This window comes from Nerophis ophidion, linkage group LG04 (assembly GCF_033978795.1).
Source record: "Nerophis ophidion isolate RoL-2023_Sa linkage group LG04, RoL_Noph_v1.0, whole genome shotgun sequence".
Classification (NCBI taxonomy): domain Eukaryota; kingdom Metazoa; phylum Chordata; class Actinopteri; order Syngnathiformes; family Syngnathidae; genus Nerophis; species Nerophis ophidion.
In genome coordinates, this window is record NC_084614.1 from 8,752,582 (window position 1) to 8,770,795 (window position 18,214).

An 18,214-nucleotide genomic window follows, 5' to 3' on the forward strand; every position below is an offset into this window, starting at 1 on the left:
AGAACAGAGCTCGACTAACCACTAAGTTAATGGGGATTTTAGAAAGTTAACTAGACAGATAGAAATATCGGAAAGTTGCCAGGCTATTAGGAAGTTAACCAGGCTATCAGGAAGTTAGCAAGCCTATCAGGAAGTTTGCCAGGCTACATAAAAGTTTTGCTAGGCAACTACCGCAGGATGTTAGCAAGACCACGAAAAGCTAATCAGGCTTTTAAGAAGTTGGCCTCACTACTAGAAAGTTAGCCAGGATATCAGAAAATTAGCCAGGATACCTTGAAGTTACCCAGGCTACCAGGTAAGCCAGGCTATCAGAAAGTTAGCTACGCAACTACAGTAAGATGTTAACTAGACTACGAAACGTTAATCAGGATTTTAAGAAGTTGGCCTAGCTACTAGAAAGTTAGCCAGGCTTCCTGGAAGTTATCCAAGCTACCCAAAAGGTTAGCCAGGCAATCAAGCGGTTAGCCAGGCTATCTGGAAGTTGGCTAGGCAACTTCAGGAGGATGTTAGCTGGACTACAAAGAAATTAGCAAGGCAACCAGAAAGTTTGCTCGGCAACTACAGTAAGATGTTACCTAGGCTATTAGAAGTTATTCAGGCTTTTAAGAAGTTGGCCTAGCTACTAGAATGTTAGCCAGGCTACATGGAAGTTCTCCAAGCCACCCAAAAGGTTTGCCAGGCTATCAGACCATTAGCCACGATACCTTGAAGTTACAGTAGGATGTTAGCTAGACTACAAAACGTTAATCAGGCTTTTAAGAAGTTGGCCCAGCTACTAGAAAGTTAGCCAGGCTACCTGGAAGTTATCCAAACTACCCAAAGGTTAGCCAGGCAATCAAGCGGTTAGCCAGGCTACCTGGAATTTAGCCAGGCTACCAGTAGCATGTTAGCTGGACTACAAAGTAGTTAGCCAGTTAACCAGAAAGTTTGCTCGGCAACTACAGTAGGACGCTAGCTAGACTACAAAGAAGTTAGCTGGGCTAATAAGAACAGAGCTCGACTAACCAGTAAGTTAATCGGGGTTTTAGAAAGGTAACTAGACAGATAGAAAAATCGGAAGTTAGCAAGCCTATCAGGAAGTTTGCAAGGCTACATAAAAGTTTTGCTAGGCAAATACAGTAAGATGTTAGCTAGACTATGAAACGTTAATCAGGCTTTTAAGAAGTTGGCCTAGCTACTAAAAAGTTAGCCAGGCTACCTGAAAGTTATCCAAGCTACTCGAAGATTAGCCAGGCAATCAAGGCGGTTAGCCAGGCAACCAGAAAGTTAGCTAGGCAACTACAGTAGGATGCGAGCGAGACCACGAAGAAGTTAGCTAGGCTAAGAAGAAGTGAGCTCGACTAACTGGTCAGTTAATCGGGCTTTTAGAAAGTTAACTAGACAGATAGAAAAAACGCAAGTTAGCTCGGCTAATAAGAAGTGAGCTATGCTAACCAGTAAGTTAATCAGGCTTTTAGAAAGTTAACTAGACAGATTGAAGCATCAGAAGTTAGCCAGTGTAGCAGGAAGTTAGCAAGCCTATCAGGAAGTTAGCCAGGCTAGCAGGAAGTTAGCAAGCCTATCAGGTAGTTAGCCAGGCTAGCAGGAAGTTAAAAATCCTATCAGGAAATTAGCCAGGCTAGCAGGAAGTTAGCCAGGCTAGCAGGAAGTTAGCCAGGCTATCAGGAAGTTAGCCAGGCTATCAGGAAGTTAGCCAGGCTAGCAGGAAGCTAGCAATCCTATCAGGAAGTTAGCCAGGCTAGCAGGAAGTTAGCAATCCTATCAGGAAGTTAGCCAGGCTAGCAGGAAGTTAGGCAGGCTAGCAGGAAGTTAGCCAGGCTATCAGGAAGTTAACAAGCCTATCAGGAAGTTAGCCAGGCTATCAGGAAGTTAGCCAGGCTAACAGGAAGTTAGAAAGCCTATCAGGAAGTTAGCAAGCCTATCAGGAAGTTAGCCAGGCTATCAGGAAGTTAGCAAGCCTATCAGGAAGTTAGCCAGGCTAGCAGGAAGTTAGCCAGGCTATCAGGGAGTTAGCCAGGCTATCAGGAAGTTAGCCAGGCTAGCAGGAAGTTAGCCAGGCTATCAGGAAGTTAGTCAGGCTAGCAGGAAGTTAACCAGGCTAGCAGGACGTTAGCCAGGCTATCAGGAAGTTAGCCAGGCTATCAGGAAGTTAGCAAGCCTATCAGGAAGTTAGCCAGGCTATCAGGAAGTTAGCCAGGCTAGCAGGAAGTTAGCCAGGCTATCAGGAAGTTAGCCAGGCTATCAGGAAGTTAGCCAGGCTATCAGGAAGTTAGCCAGGCTAGCAGGAAGTTAGCCAGGCTATCAGGAAGTTAGCAAGCCTATCAGGAAGTTAGCCAGGCTAGCAGGAAGTTAGCCAGGCTAGCAGAAAGTTAGCAAGCCTATCAGGAAGTTAGCCAGGCTAGCAGGAAGTTAGGCAGGCTAGCAGGAAGTTAGCCAGGCTATCAGGAAGTTAGCCAGGCTAGCAGGAAGTTAGCCAGGCTATCAGGAAGTTAGCCAGGCTATCAGGAAGTTAGCCAGGCTAGCAGGAAGTTAGCCAGGCTATCAGGAGGTTAGTCAGGCTAGCAGGAAGTTAACCAGGCTAGCAGGACGTTAACCAGGCTAGCAGGACGTTAGCCAGGCTATCAGGAAGTTAGCCAGGCTATCAGGAAGTTAGCAAGCCTATCAGGAAGTTAGCCAGGCTATCAGGAAGTTAGCCAGGCTATCAGGAAGTTAGCCAGGCTAGCAGGAAGTTAGCCAGGCTATCAGGAAGTTAGCCAGGCTATCAGGAAGTTAGCCAGGCTATCAGGAAGTTAGCCAGGCTATCAGGAAGTTAGCAAGCCTATCAGGAAGTTAGCCAGGCTAGCAGGAAGTTAGCCAGGCTAGCAGAAAGTTAGCAAGCCTATCAGGAAGTTAGCCAGGCTAGCAGGAAGTTAGGCAGGCTAGCAGGAAGTTAGCCAGGCTATCAGGAAGTTAGCCAGGCTATCAGGAAGTTAGCCAGGCTAGCAGGAAGTTAGCCAGGCTATCAGGAAGTTAGCCAGGCTATCAGGAAGTTAGCCAGGCTAGCAGAAAGTTAGCAAGCCTATCAGGAAGTTAGCCAGGCTATCAGGAAGTTAGCCAGGCTATCAGGAAGTTAGCAAGCCTATCAGGAAGTTAGCCAGGCTATCAGGAAGTTAGCCAGGCTAGCAGGAAGTTAGCCAGGCTATCAGGAAGTTAGCCAGGCTATCAGGAAGTTAGCCAGGCTAGCAGGAAGTTAGCCAGGCTAGCAGAAAGTTAGCAGGCCTATCAGGAAGTTAGCCAGGCTATCAGGAAGTTAGCCAGGCTATCAGGAAGTTAGCAAGCCTATCAGGAAGTTAGCCAGGCTATCAGGAAGTTAGCCAAGCTATCAGGAAGTTAGCCAGGCTAGCAGGAAGTTAGCCAGGCTAGCAGGAAGTACCTCTGACTTTTTCAAGCCAAACCCCCATTAGATGAACCCCCCATGTTCCTCAGACTGGAGGGCAGCCTGCAGAAGCTGCAGACCACCTGGCAGACCTTGTCCGTGGACCTCAGGAGCCTCCTGTCCTGGCAGTACCTCATGAGGGACATCCACATCATCAACACCTGGAACGTCTCCATGGTAACGCCCCGCCCTTGTCGTCCTCGTCCTTGAAGTGCTTGAGTCCCGCTCCGTGTGACAGTTCAAGACCCTGACGGTGGAGGAGTACCGGCTGGCCCTGAGGAACCTGGAGCTGCACTACCAGGACTTCCTGAGGGACAGCCAGGACTCGCAGACCTTTGGCGCCGAGGACCGCATGCAGGTGGAGTCCAGCTACAACAAGACCAACCTGCACTACAACACTCTGGTCAGCAGCGCAGAACAAGGTGGGTCACTTGTCCGGGGGACTCTGGAGACCAGGGGTCACCAACGCCGTGCCCGTAAGAACCAGATGAGTCGCCCGCTGGCCTGTTCTAAAAATAGCTCAAATAGCAGCACTTACCAGTGAGCTGCTTCAATTTTTTAAATTTTATTTATTTACTAGCAAGCTGGTCTCGCTTTGCTGGACATTTTTAATTCTAAGAGAGACAAAACTCGAATAGAATTTGAAAATCCAAGAAAATATTTTAAAGACTTGGTCTTCACTTGTTGAAATAAATTCATTTATTTTTTTTACTTTGCCCCTTATAACTTTCAGAAAGACAATTTTAGAGAAAAAATACCTTAAAAATGATTTTAGGATTTTTAAAATGTTCAAGTTTTTTTTTTTTATGTAAAGAATAATAAATAGATTTTAATCAAATTTTTCATTTTAGCTTCTGTTTTTTTGACGAAGAATATTTGTGAAATAGATTAAAATTCCCCAAAAATAATTCTGGCAAATGTAGAAAATCTGTAGAATCAAATTTAAATCTTATTTCCAGGTCTTTTGAATCTCTTTTAAAATGTTTGTTCTGGAAAATCTAGAAGAAATAATGCTAGAAATATAGCTTGGTCCAATTTGTTATATATTCTAACAAAGTGCAGATTGGATTTTAACTTATTTAAAACATGTCATCAAAATTGTAAAATTAATATTAATCAGGAAAAATGACTAATGATGTTCCATAAATTCTTTTTTTAATTTTTTCAAAAAGATTCGAATTAGCTAGTTTTTCTCTTCATTTTTTCGGTTGAATTTTAAAGAGCCGAAATTGAAGATGAACTATGTTTCAAAATCTTATTTTCATTTTTTCCCTGTTTTCTCCTCTTTTAAACCGTTCAACTAAGTTTTTTTGTCATCATTTAATCTCTACAAAAAACCTTCCGTAAAAGATAAAAAAAATGTACGACGGAATGACAGACATTTTTTTATACATATATATTTATTTATTAAAGGTAAATTGAGCAAATTGGCAATTTATTGAAGTGTGTATCAAACTGGTAGCCCTTTTTTTATACATATATATTTATTTATTAAAGGTAAATTGAGCAAATTGGCAATTTATTGAAGTGTGTATCAAACTGGTAGCCCTTAGTACCCAAGAAGTAGCTCTTGCTTTCAAAAAGGTTGGTGACCCCTGATGATGTAGACCCTGTGTAGACCTTAGTCAGGACTCCGTGGGTCACAGACTCAATCAGCTGACTGTGGGCTTCACCTTACAGGCTACGTGCCGCCCAAGACAGGTAAGCCGCCGGAGTCCGTGCCCGCGTGTCCTCGTTTTCTCCGCCGTGTCCCACAGTCCCAGTCTGCAGTCTGTTTTCCCGGCTCAACCCCAGACCCAAATCCACAATGGCCTTCTTTACTTTTATTGCCGGCCTCGACTCATTACTCGTTATGCACCAATGGCGGTTATGCAGAGCGGGGTTGTGTTCAAGATCCCTGGGAATTATGAGTGTAGACAAGCAAGTCGTTTTTTGGTGCGTTCTGTTTTGCTGCAGAAATTATACACATTTGTTGTGGATTTAATTTTTATTTTAATGCTCAGTTAGGATTTAACCTTAACCCTAAAAAAGAAAAGAAAAAACTGAACAAAAATAAATAAATAAAAACGATTAATAGGAAAATTTAAATAAGCTCCAATAAGAAAATATACAAAAAAAGCAATTTATTGTAGTACTATATTTTTTAAAAAATGAATACAAATATGAAAAAATAAATAAATGAATGAATAACAATAATAATAAGAAAATTAATAAAACCACCCCAGCCGCACCCCACACCCCAAAAAAATTAAAAAAAATAATATATATATATATTAGTAAATAAAATAAAAAATTAATAAAAAAAGATTGTCTTGAAAACGAATAATACAAAAATTAATAAAACGACCCCAGAACTTACGAGTAACGACAAGCAAGTCATTTTTGGCGCATTCTGTGTTGCTGCAAAAATTATACAAATTAGTTGTGAAATTTTTGTTATGGTTTAATGTTAACCCTAAAAAAAAAAGGAAACAACTGGAAGAATAAATAAATTACTAAAAATGATTCATAGGAAAAATAAAATAAGCTCAAATATAAAAATATACAAAAAAAGCAATTTATTGTAGTACTAATTTTTTTTTTAAATATCAAAAAACTATATTGAAAATAAATAAAAAAAATAATAAGATTAACAAAACGGCCCCAGCCCCCCCCCCCCCCAAAAAAAAAAATATACACTAATTTGTATAATTTTTGCAGCAATACAGAATGCGTAAAAAACGACTTGCTTGCCGTTACTCATAAGTCCTGAGGTCGTTTTATTAATTTTTGTACTATTCCTTTTTAATCTGATCTTTTATTTACTAATACACACACACACATATATATATATGTGTGTGTATTAGTATATATTATTTTATTTACTAATACACACACACACACATATATATACATATATACACATACATACATATATACATATATATATATATACACATACATACATATATACATACATATATATATATATATATATATATATACACACATACATACACATATACATACATATATATATATATATATATATATATACACACATACATACACATATATATATATATATATACACACATACATACACATATATATATATATATACACACATACATACACATATATATATATATATATATATATATATATATATAGATATATATATATATATATATATATATATATGTATATATATATATATATATATATGTATATATATATATATATATATATATATATATATATATATATATGTATATATATATATGTATATATATATATATATATATATATATATATATGTATATATATATATATATATATGTGTGTAACTGCTGTGTACCCGTCCCGTCAAAAATCCACACACAGGCAGGTTTGGATGATGTGGTTCTTTACTGGTAGCTGCAATGAGTGATGGGAATGCACATACACACAATATGTGGTTAGCACCTCTGCTGGTTTCGATGTCATTAGCAGAGTGCAGGAAGTCTGCTCAAGTACATAACATTTTCATGTTTTTACAAATACATGAAATACAATTACAGGTGTAACTTAATACACTGGTTTCTAACAGTAGACTTTTTTCCGTGTGATCGTATAGTGGTTTTAACTTGCTTTTATCTTCACTGCTATTACAATCAATTCAATACAATATATTTTTAACTTGTTTTTTAACCAACATCATCCTTTTTTATATATTTATGAAACAGAAAATAGAAAAGTACAAAATACAATACATGACAAAATCATTAAATGGACTTTAGCACCCTCTGGTGGCGACTAGCGAAAATGACAGACCACCTTGTGTCCATGCCAAAATGTCGGACAATTCAAACTTAACAACATGAATGTACGAACAGGTAACACGCAAATAGTGCAACAATTATTACCTGCAATGAGTGATCGGAATGCACATACACACAATATGTGGTTAGCACCTCTGCTGGTTTCAATGTCTATAAGGGAAATAATATCGACTTCAGTACATCTAACGTGAGCAACAACCAATTCAAAACGGAGAGTCCATAACATGGCATTTCAACTGCTGTTAAATAACAGTGTATCTTAAAATAAATATCACGTTAGTTTTAGTGTAATTTACAATATTTTGCGGAGCAATGTCGGAACATGTCTTACCATTAGCAGAGTGCAGGAAGTCTGCTAATAGCTTCCGGTTTCCGGTCATATTTACAGATTTTCAGTTACCAGCAGATGGCGCAATTGGACCTCATTGCATTACAAAACAATATACATATTTTAGCAGGAATTTCACTCATTATATATATATATATATATATGTGTGTGTATTAGTAAATTAAATAATAAAAAAAGATCAGATTAAAAAGGAATAGTACAAAAATTATATAAAACGACCCCAGGACTTATGAGTAACGGCAAGCAAGTCATTTTTTACGCATTCTGTATTGCTGCAAAAATTATACAAATTAGTTGTATGATTTTAGTTATGATTTAACCTTAACCCTAAAAAAAAGGAAAAAAACGGAACACATTTTTTTTAGAAAATCGATTAATAGTAACATTTAAATAATAACCCCAAGCTCAAATAAAAAAAATATACAAAAAAAGCTATTTATTGTAGTACTGATTTTTTTTAAATGAATAAAAATATGAAAAAACAACAACAAAAAAATATATATATATAATAAGAAAATTCATAAAACAACCCCTGCCCCAAATAAATAATATATATATATATATATATATATATATATATATATATATATATATATATATATATATATATATATATATATATATATATATATTATATTAGTAAATAAAATAAAAAGTAATTAAAAAAAGTGATAAAAACGATCGGATTAAAAACGAATAACACAAAAATTAATAAAACGACCCCAAGACTTATGAGTAACGACAAGAAAGTCGTTTTTTGCGCATTCTGTGTTGCTGCAAAAATTATACAAATTAGTTGTATAATTTTAGTTATGATTTAACCTTAACCCTAAAAAAAAGAAAAAAACTGAACATCGATTTTTTTTTTAATAAAATCGATTCATAGTAAAATTTAAATAACAACCCCAAGCTCAAATTAAAAAAAATATACAAAAAAGCAATTTATTGTAGAACTGATTTTTTTTAAATGAATAAAAATATGAAAAAACAACAACAACAACAACAACAAATATATATATATATATATAATAAGAAAATTCATAAAACAACCCCTGCCCCAAATAAATAAATAAAATATATGTATTTATTATATTAGTAAATAAAATAAAAAGTTATAAAAAAAGTGATAAAAACGATCGAATTAAAAACGAATAATACAAAAATTAATAAAACGACCCCAAGACTTATGAGTAACGACAAGAAGGTCGTTTTTTGCGCATTCTGCGTTGCTGCAAAAATTAGACAAATTAGTTGGGGATTTTATTTCAATTATTTTAATTCAATACTTAATTATGACCCTAAAAGCGAAAATGAAAAAAAAGAAAATTTATATAAATGCATAATAGGAAATATTTAAATAACCCCAAACCCAAATTAAAAAATATATAAAAACAGCAATTTATTATATTAGTAAATAAAAAAAAATGAATGAAAATATGAAAAAACTAAACAACAAAAAAGAATAAAAATTAATAACAGGAAAATTAATAAAACGACCCCAGCCCCAAATAATAATAATAATTTAAAAAAAATTAAATATATATATATATATATATATATGTGTATATATGCAAATAAAATTTAAAAACAAAACTTAAATTAAAAAAAAAAAGGTAACAACGAAAAATGCAAAAATAATAAAACAACCGCAGGAATTATGAGTAACGACAAGAAAGTCGTTTTTTGCGCATTCCGTGTTGCTGCAAAAATTAGACAAATTAGTTGGGGATTTTATTTCAATTATTTTAATTCAATACTTAATTATGATTTAACCCTAACCCTAAAAGCGAAAATTAAAAAATAGAAAATTTATATAAATGCATGATAGGAAATATTTAAATAACCCCAAACCCAAATTAAAAAATATATAAAAACAGCAATTTATTATATTAGTAAATTTTAAAAAATGAATGAAAATATGAAAAAACTAAACAACAAAAAAGAAAAAAAATGAATAACAGGAAAATTAATAAAACGACCCCAACCCCAAATAATAATAATAATAAAAAAAAAAAATATATATATATATATGTATATATGCAAATAACATTTAAAAACAAAACTTAAATTTATAAAAAAAGGTAACAACTAAAAATGCAAAAATAATAAAACAACCGCAGGAATTATGAGTAACGACAAACAAGTCGTTTTTTTTATGCGCTCTGTTTTGTTACAAAAATTATGACAATTTGTTGTGTATTTTGTTTCTGATTTTTGAATGAAATACTTAGTTATTATTTAATGTGTTTAATTGAAGTATTTCCATTACTAATTAGTTGTTGTTTTTTTACAAAAATGTGCACGAATTCTCATTTTAAGTAGCACATTTGGTACTAAAATGGCTTAAAATGTAAACAAATAGCCATCCCCTACCACGGCGGTTACGGCATTGACGATCCCCCGCAATTAGACAAAAATAAAATAGATTTATTATATTAGTAAATTAAAAAATAAGGAATACAAAAATTTAAAAACTAAATGAAAAATTAAATAAAAATGAATAATAAAAAAGGTAAAACATCAGGAATTATGTTGTAATTTTTTTTACATTGTTTTTTTTTGGCAAAAATTCTACAAAATTTGTTGTAGATTTTATTTCAGATTTTCGAATGAAACACTTAGTTATTATTTAATGTGTTTAATTTGATCATTTCCATTACTGGTTAGTAGCGCATTTGGTACTAAAATGGCTTAAAATGTAAACAAATAGCCATACCTACCACGGCGGTTACGGCATTGACGATCCACCGCAATTATAACAAAAATCAATTTATTATATTAGTACATTTAAAACAAATTAATACAAAAATAAATTTAAAAAACTATAGTAATTTTTTTTTAACTTTCTGTCTTTCTGCAAAAATGATGCAAAATTTGTTGTAGATTTCATTTCACATTTTTGAATGTAGTTACTATTTAATGCGAGTAAATAGGGGCGTGGCCTCCTCACCTGTCATCAAGTCTGTGATTGTGGTGCATCCCTGCCGTCGTGCACACCTAATCCAGCATGGCGTCTACTTCCTGTGCGTGGACTCTCTCGCCTGTGCTAACCTGAATGTTGTCCACCCGGACTCAAACTGCCTCTAAGCTGCTTTTTTTCGTGGTGGGGTGTGCGGTTGCAGGTGAGCGAGACGAGTCGCTGGGCAGGAATCACCTGATCCGGCTCAAGGACCTGCGCCTGAGGCTGGAGGGCTGCGAGAATCGAACGGTGACTCGCCTGCGCCAGCTCGCCAACAAGGAGCCGCTGAGCGCCTGCGCCCTGAAGACCAGCGAGCAGATGGTGAGCGGAATTGTGCTACCTCGGAAGCGTCTAACGTAGTACATGCTAACTGTATAATTGACCCAATCGTGTAACTTGGTCCGTGACACATGCTAACTGTTAGCATGCTAACTTTTTTAGCTGATTTACCCAATCGTGCAACATGGTCCGTGACACATGCTAACTGTTAGCATGCTAACTTAAACCTTGGAGTCATATCATTTAGTCCGTGACACATGGTAACTGTTAGCATGCTAACTTTTTAAAGCTAATTTACCCACTCGTGCAACTTGGTCCGTGACACATGCTAACTGTTAGCATGCTAACTTTTTTTTAGCTAATTTACCCAATCGTGCAACATGGTCCGTGATACAAGCTAACTGTTAGCATGCCAACTTTTTTTTTTAGCTAATTTACCCAATCATGCAACTTGGTCTTGGACACATGCTAACTGTTAGCATGCTAGCTTACACCTTGGAGTCATATCATTTAGTCCGTGACACATGCTAACTGTTAGCATCCTAACTTTTTTTAAGTTAATTTAGCCAATCGGGCAACTTGGTCCGTGACACATGCTATGTGTTACCATGTTAACTTTTTTTAGCTAATTTACCCAATCGTGCAACATGGTCCGTGACACGTGCTAACTGTTAGCATGCTAACTTTTTTTTTATCTGATTTACCCAATCATGCAACTTGGTCGGTAACACATGCTAACTGTTAGCATGCTAACTTACACCTCAGAGTCATATCATTTAGTCCGTGACACATGCTAACTGTTAGCATGCTAACTTTTTAAAGCTAATTTACCCACTCGTGCAACTTGGTCCGTGACACATGCTATGTGTTAGCAGGCTGTTTTTTTAGCTAATTTACCCAATCGTGCAACATGGTCCGTGACACATGCTAACTGTTAGCATGCTAACTTTTTTTTAGCTAATTTACCCAATCGTGCAACATGGTCCGTGACACATACTAACAGTTAGCATGCCAACTTTTTTTTAACCTAATTTACCCAATCATGCAACTTGGTCTTGGACACATGCTAACTGTTAGCATGCTAGCTTACACCTTGGAGTCATATCATTTAGTCCGTGACACATGCTAACTGTTAGCATGCTAACTTTTTTTTAGCTAATTTACCCAATCGGGCAACTTGGTCCGTGACACATGCTATGTGTTAGCATGTTAACTTTTTTTTAGCTAATTTACCTAATCGGGCAACTTGTTCCGTAACACATGCTATATGTTTGCATGCTAACTTTTTTTAGCCAATTTAGCCAATCATGCAACTTGGTCGGTGACACATGCTAACTTTTAGCATGCTAACATTAAAATGCTAGCTTTTTTGGCCAATTTACCTAATCATGCAACTTGGTCGGTGACACATACTAACTGTTAGCATGCTAACATTAAAATGGTAGCTTTTTTAGCCAATTTACCTAACCATGCAACTTGGTCGGTGACACATGCTAACGGTTAGCATGCTAACATTAAAATGCTAGCTTTTTTAGCCAATTTACCCAATCATGCAACTTGGTCCGTGACACATGCTAACTGTTAGCATGGTAACATTAAAATGCTAACTTTTTTAGACAATTTACCCAATCATACAACTCGGTTCGTGACAAATGCTAACTGTTGGCATGCTAACGCTACCGCTTGAGTTCAATTTGGCCATTTTGGCGGCTCGCAGTTTAAGACTTCGGGTCTGGTTCCCTGCCTACAGAAGGTCCAGTCTGAGCTGGAAGGCCTGAAGAAAGAACTGAGCGCCATCGCCGACCAGACGGAGGAGGTCCTGGCGTCCCCGCAGCTGTCCAGCGCCGCCCCCTTGCTGCGCTCGGAGCTGGAAGCCACCAAGAAGAAGATGGACCACGTCTACGGGCTGTCGTCCATCTACCTGGACAAGTGCGTTTCTGCGGGCGCCGGCCGGCAGTCGGCTGAGACCCGCACTAAGTTCTGTTCTTTCCCCAGGCTGAAGGCCTTGGAGGTGGTCATCAGGAGCAGCAAGGACGCCGAGGACACGCTGGAGAGCTACGAGTCCCGACTGCTGGACGTCCACAAAGTGCCGGCGGATGAGAAGGAGGCGGACTCCCAGGACGGCCAGATTAAAGTACGAAGTCAGGTTCTTCTGGGGTTCTCCGGTTCTGACCGAGTTCCGATTTTTGGCAGAAAATGCAAAACGAGGCGAAGGCGGACCAGATGGTGTTGGACCGGCTCCAGGACGAGCTCAGGAGGGCGGAGGGCGTCCACGACAAGATGACGCGACTCCACAGCGAGCGCGACGCCGAGCTGGAGCGCCAGCGCCACCTGGTGGGCGGCCTGGAGGAGCGCTGGCGGGCGGTGATGGCCCAGCTGGAGATGCGGCAGCGGGGGCTGGAGCTGCTCCGGCGCCGGATGGCGTCGTACCGCGACAGCTACGAGTGGCTCACGCGCTGGCTGGCCGAGGCCCGGCGGCACCAGGAGGCCATCCAGGCGGCGCCCGGCGGCGACGGGAAGGCGCTGGAGGAGCAGCTGGTGGCGGAGAAGGTATCTTCTGGACTATTGATTAGGCACGCCTAGGTCAACATGCTAACTGTACATTCAACACCATGCGAGGTTGGCAACACTTGCATAGCTATGTGAGCTACATGCTAACAGTACATTTAACATCATGCGAGGTTAGCAACACTAGCATAGCTATGTGAGTTACATGCTAACAATACATTTAACATCATGCGAGGTTAGCAACACTAGCATAGCTATGTGATGTACATGCTAACAGTACATTTAACATCATGCGAGGTTAGCAACACTAGCATAGCTATGTGAGCTACATGCTAACAGTACATATAACATCATGCGAGGTTAGCAACACTAGCATAGCTATGTGAGCTACATGCTAACAGTACATTTAACATCATGCGAGGTTACCAATACTAGCATAGCTATGTGAGCTACATGCTAACAGTACATTTAACATCATGCGAGGTTAGCAACACTAGCATAGCTATGTGAGTTACATGCTAACAATACATTTAACATCATGTGAGGTTAGCAACACTAGCATAGCTATGTGATGTACATGCTAACAGTACATTTAACATCATGCGAGGTTAGCAACACTAGCATAGCTATGTGAGCTACATGCTAACAGTACATATAACATCATGCGAGGTTAGCAACACTAGCATAGCTATGTGAGCTACATGCTAACAGTACAATTCACGCAGAAACTTCTGGAGGAGGTAGAGAAGAACGAGGACAAGATGGACAAGTGCCAGAAAAACGCCACGGATTACATCGACTCCATCAAGGTGAGTTTGCACAATCCTGCAAGTCGCTCCGGAGAAATTCACGCTATTCCCCGCCCCCTTTTTAGGACTACCAGCTCCACATTCTGACCTACAGAGTCCTGCGGGACCCGCTCGCCTCGCCCCTCAAGAAAGCCAAAATGGAGTGTGCGTCGGACGACGTCATCCAGGAGGTGCTAACATGAACATGCTAACTTTTTTTACCCAATCATGCGACTTGTTCCGTGACACATGCTAATGTTAGCATGCTAGCCGTAAACCTTGGTGTCCTATAACTTGGTCAATGACACATGCTAACTGTTAGCATGCTAACATTTGCATGCTAGCCGTACACCTCAGAGTCCTATAACTTGCACACCTCAGAGTCCTATAACTTGCAATATGACACATACTAACTGTTAGCATGCTAATGTTAGCATGCTAGCCGTACACCTTGGAGTCATATAACTGGGTCAAGGACACTTGCTAACTGTTAGCATGCTAGCTGCACACCTTGGAGTCATTAAACTTGGTCAATGACACCTGCTAACTGTTAGCATGCTAACATTATCATGCTGGCCGTACACCTTAGAGTCATATAACTTGATCAATGACACATGCTAACATTAAAATGCTAACTCTTTTAGCCATTTTACCCTCTCATACCACTTGTTACTTGACACATGCTAACTGTTAGCCTGCAAGCATGTCAATATTAGGAGAGCAAACTTTTTAAGCCAATTTTCAGTCGCCTGTGCCACATGCTAACTGTAGCATCTTAGCGTCACCTTGTCCCTACGTTTCTTGCAGTTTGTCACTCTGAGGACTCGCTACAGCGAGCTAATGACGCTCGTCAGCCAGTACGTCAAGTTCATCGTCGACGCACGGCGCCGCCTGCAGGATGATGAGGTAACTACGCTATGTTGCGGTAGACGACCACAATGTACCCCGGGGGTTGGCAGCTCATCTTTTTAGTCACTGTTAGCATGCTAGCATGTTAAGATTAGAAAGCAAACTTTTAAGGCCAATTTTCAGCCGTACACCTTGGAGTAAAATAACCTGGTCCGTCCCACATGCTAACCATAACATGCTAATCTTAGCATGCTACATTTTTTTTCTGCCAATTTTGCCACCTCAGTCATATGATCCGATACATGCTAACTGCTCGCATGCCAGCTTTTTAGTCAATCACTTTGTACTTGACTCTTGCTTGCTCACTGTTAGCTTGCTAACATTAGCATACCAACTTTTTAAGGCAATTTTTCAGCAGTATACATTTAAGTCATTAAACGTGGTCTGTGACAAATGCTAACTTTTAGTATTCTAACTTTTTTTGCCATTTTGCAGCCGTACACCTTGCAGTAAATAACGTGGTCTTGGTCTGTCCCACATGCTAATATTAGCATGCTACATTTTTTTCTGCCAATTTTGTCGCCCCAGTCATATGATCCGATACATGCTAACTGCTCGCATGCCAGCTTATTAGTCAATCACTTTGTATATTACACTTGCTAACTGTTAGCATGCTAACATGAGTATACCACTTTTTAAGTGAATTTTTCAACCTTACACCTTTGAGTCATTAAATGTTTGTGACATATGCTGTTAGCATGCAAACTTTTTTTTAGCCAATTTTCAGCTGTACATCTTGGAGTAAAATAACCTGATCTTGGTCTGTCCCACATGCTAACTGTAACATGCTAATCTTAGCATGCTACATTTTTTTTGGGCCAATTTTTCTCCCCCAGTCATATGATCCGATACGTGCTAACTGCCAGCATGCTAGCTTTTTAGTCAATTATGGAACTTTGTACTTGACACCCGCTAACTGTTAGCATGCTAACATTAGGATAGCAACTTTTTAAGTACATTTTTCAGCCGTACACCTTTGAGTCATTATACGTGGTCTGTGACATATGCTAACTGCTAGCGTGCTAACTTTTTTAGCCAATTTTCAGCTGTACACCTTGGAGTAAAATAACTTGGTCTGGGTCCGTCCCACATGCTAACTGTAACATGCTAATCTTAGCATGCTACATTTTATTTTTTGGCAATTTTGCCGCCCCAGTCATATGATCTGATACATGCCAACCGCCAGCACGCTAGCTTATTAGTCAATCACTTTGTATTTGACACTTGTTAACTCTTAGCTTGCTAACTGTTAGCATGTTAACATTAGCATACCAACTTTTTAAGTAAATTTTTCAGCCGTACACCTTTGAGTCATTAAATGTGGTATGTCCCAAATGCTAATCTTATTATGCTACATTTTTTTTCTGCCAATTTTGCCGCCTCAGTCATATGATCCGATACATGCTAACTGCTCCCATGCCAGCTTTTTAGTCAATCACTTTGTACTTGACACTTGGTAGCTGTTAGCATGCTAACAGTAGCATACCAACTTTTGAAGTCAATTTTTCAACCTTACACCTTTGAGTCATTAAACGTCGTTTGTGACATATGCTAAATGTTAGCATGCTAACTTTTTTTTAGCCAATTTTCAGCCGTACACCTTTGAGTCATTAAACGTGGTAGGTCCCAAATGCTAATCTTAGCATGCTACATTTTTTTTCTGCCAATTTTGCCTCCTCAGTCATATGATCCGATACATGCTAACTGCTCCCATGCCAGCTTTTTAGTCAATCACTTTGTACTTGACACTTGGTAACTGTTAGCATGCTAACAGTAGCATACTAACTTTTTAAGTCAATTTTTCAACCTTACACCTTTGAGTCATTAAACTTCGTTTGTGACATATGCTAACTGTTAGCATGCTAACTTTTTTTAGCCAATTTTCAGCCGTACACCTTTGAGTCATTAAACGCGGTACGTCCCAAATGCTAATCTTAGCATGCTACATTTTTTTTCTGCCAATTTTGCCGCCTCAATCATATGATCCGATACATGCTAACTGCTCCCATGCCAGCTTTTTAGTCAGTCACTTTGTACTTGACACTTGGTAGCTGTTAGCATGCTAACAGTAGCATACCAACTTTTTAAGTCAATTTTTCAACCTTACACCTTTGAGTCATTAAACGTCGTTTGTGACATATGCTAACTGTTAGCATGCTAACTTTTTTTTAGCCAATTTTCAGCCGTACACCTTTGCGTCATTAAACGTGGCATGTCCCAAATGCTAATCTTAGCATGCTACATTTTTTTCTCCTGCAAATTTTGTTGCCTCAGTCATATGATCCGATACATGCTAACTGCTCCCATGCCAGCTTTTTAGTCAATCACTTTGTACTTGACACTTGGTAACTGTTGCTAACAGTAGCATACCAACTTTTTAAGTCAATTTTTCAACCTTACACCTTTGAGTCATTAAACGTCGTTTGTGACATATGCTAACTGTTAGCATGCAAAAAAATTTTTTAGCCAATTTTCAGCCGTACACCTTGGAATTAAATAATAATTTGGTCTTGGTCTGTCCCACATGCTCACTGTAACATGCTAATCTTAGCATACTACATTTTTTTTTGCCAATTTTTCTGCCCCATTCAAATGATCTGCTACATGCTAGCTGCTAGCATGCTAATTTTTTAGTCAATCATTTGTACTTGACACTTGCTAACTATTAGCACACTAACATTAGCATGCCAACTTTATGAGGCAATTTTTCAGCCGTACACATTTGAATCATTAAACGTGGTCTGTGACATACGCTAACTGTTAGCATGCTAACTATTTGGCCAATTTTGCTACCTGTTTCTATTCAAAAATGGGACAGTGCTCTACAAAGAGACTGGCTTGTGTGCTACCAGCCAAGATAACCTCAGATTGAAAGTATTACTAAAGTCCCTTCAGAATATACGATCAGGGCGTGCCGACGGCACAGACGGCTGTGGGGCGTCTTTGCAGCGTTGCGGCACGTCACCTCGACAACCTTTGTGAGGCATGCACACGCACTCTAATTTGCTCGTTCGGCTGTTTTAATTTGGACTTTACCCCCACCTTGATTTTCTGTCGTCATTCACTGGCTCTTGTTTGCTCTTTTTTGCCTGCTCATCTGAATTCTACTTTCACTTTCACATCTAACGTTTTGTTGCGTTTGATCCTTTTGACCCGCTTGCCAGTGCTTTGTCGCCATGATTAAGAATCACACACTTAAGACAG

The 18,214-nt window shown here is 38.5% G+C and overlaps 1 protein-coding gene across 19 annotated transcripts in view; it reads left to right on the forward strand.

Moving 5' to 3' along the window:
* pleca (plectin a) overlaps positions 1 to 18,214 on the forward strand; it is a 163,333-nt gene that overhangs the window by 132,540 nt on the left and 12,579 nt on the right. For 16 of the 19 annotated variants that reach the window (XM_061896949.1, XM_061896950.1, XM_061896955.1 and 13 more), the window contains 10 exons: positions 3,466 to 3,592; positions 3,654 to 3,837; positions 5,096 to 5,116; positions 10,690 to 10,847; positions 12,556 to 12,734; positions 12,801 to 12,939; positions 12,999 to 13,355; positions 14,039 to 14,122; positions 14,188 to 14,292; positions 14,909 to 15,007. In XM_061896949.1, the coding sequence (XP_061752933.1) occupies positions 3,466 to 3,592; positions 3,654 to 3,837; positions 5,096 to 5,116; positions 10,690 to 10,847; positions 12,556 to 12,734; positions 12,801 to 12,939; positions 12,999 to 13,355; positions 14,039 to 14,122; positions 14,188 to 14,292; positions 14,909 to 15,007 (1,453 nt within the window). The remainder of the gene's footprint in view (positions 1 to 3,465; positions 3,593 to 3,653; positions 3,838 to 5,095; positions 5,117 to 10,689; positions 10,848 to 12,555; positions 12,735 to 12,800; positions 12,940 to 12,998; positions 13,356 to 14,038; positions 14,123 to 14,187; positions 14,293 to 14,908; positions 15,008 to 18,214) is intronic. The other 3 variants (XM_061896951.1, XM_061896952.1, XM_061896964.1) reach the window with 1 other exon arrangement.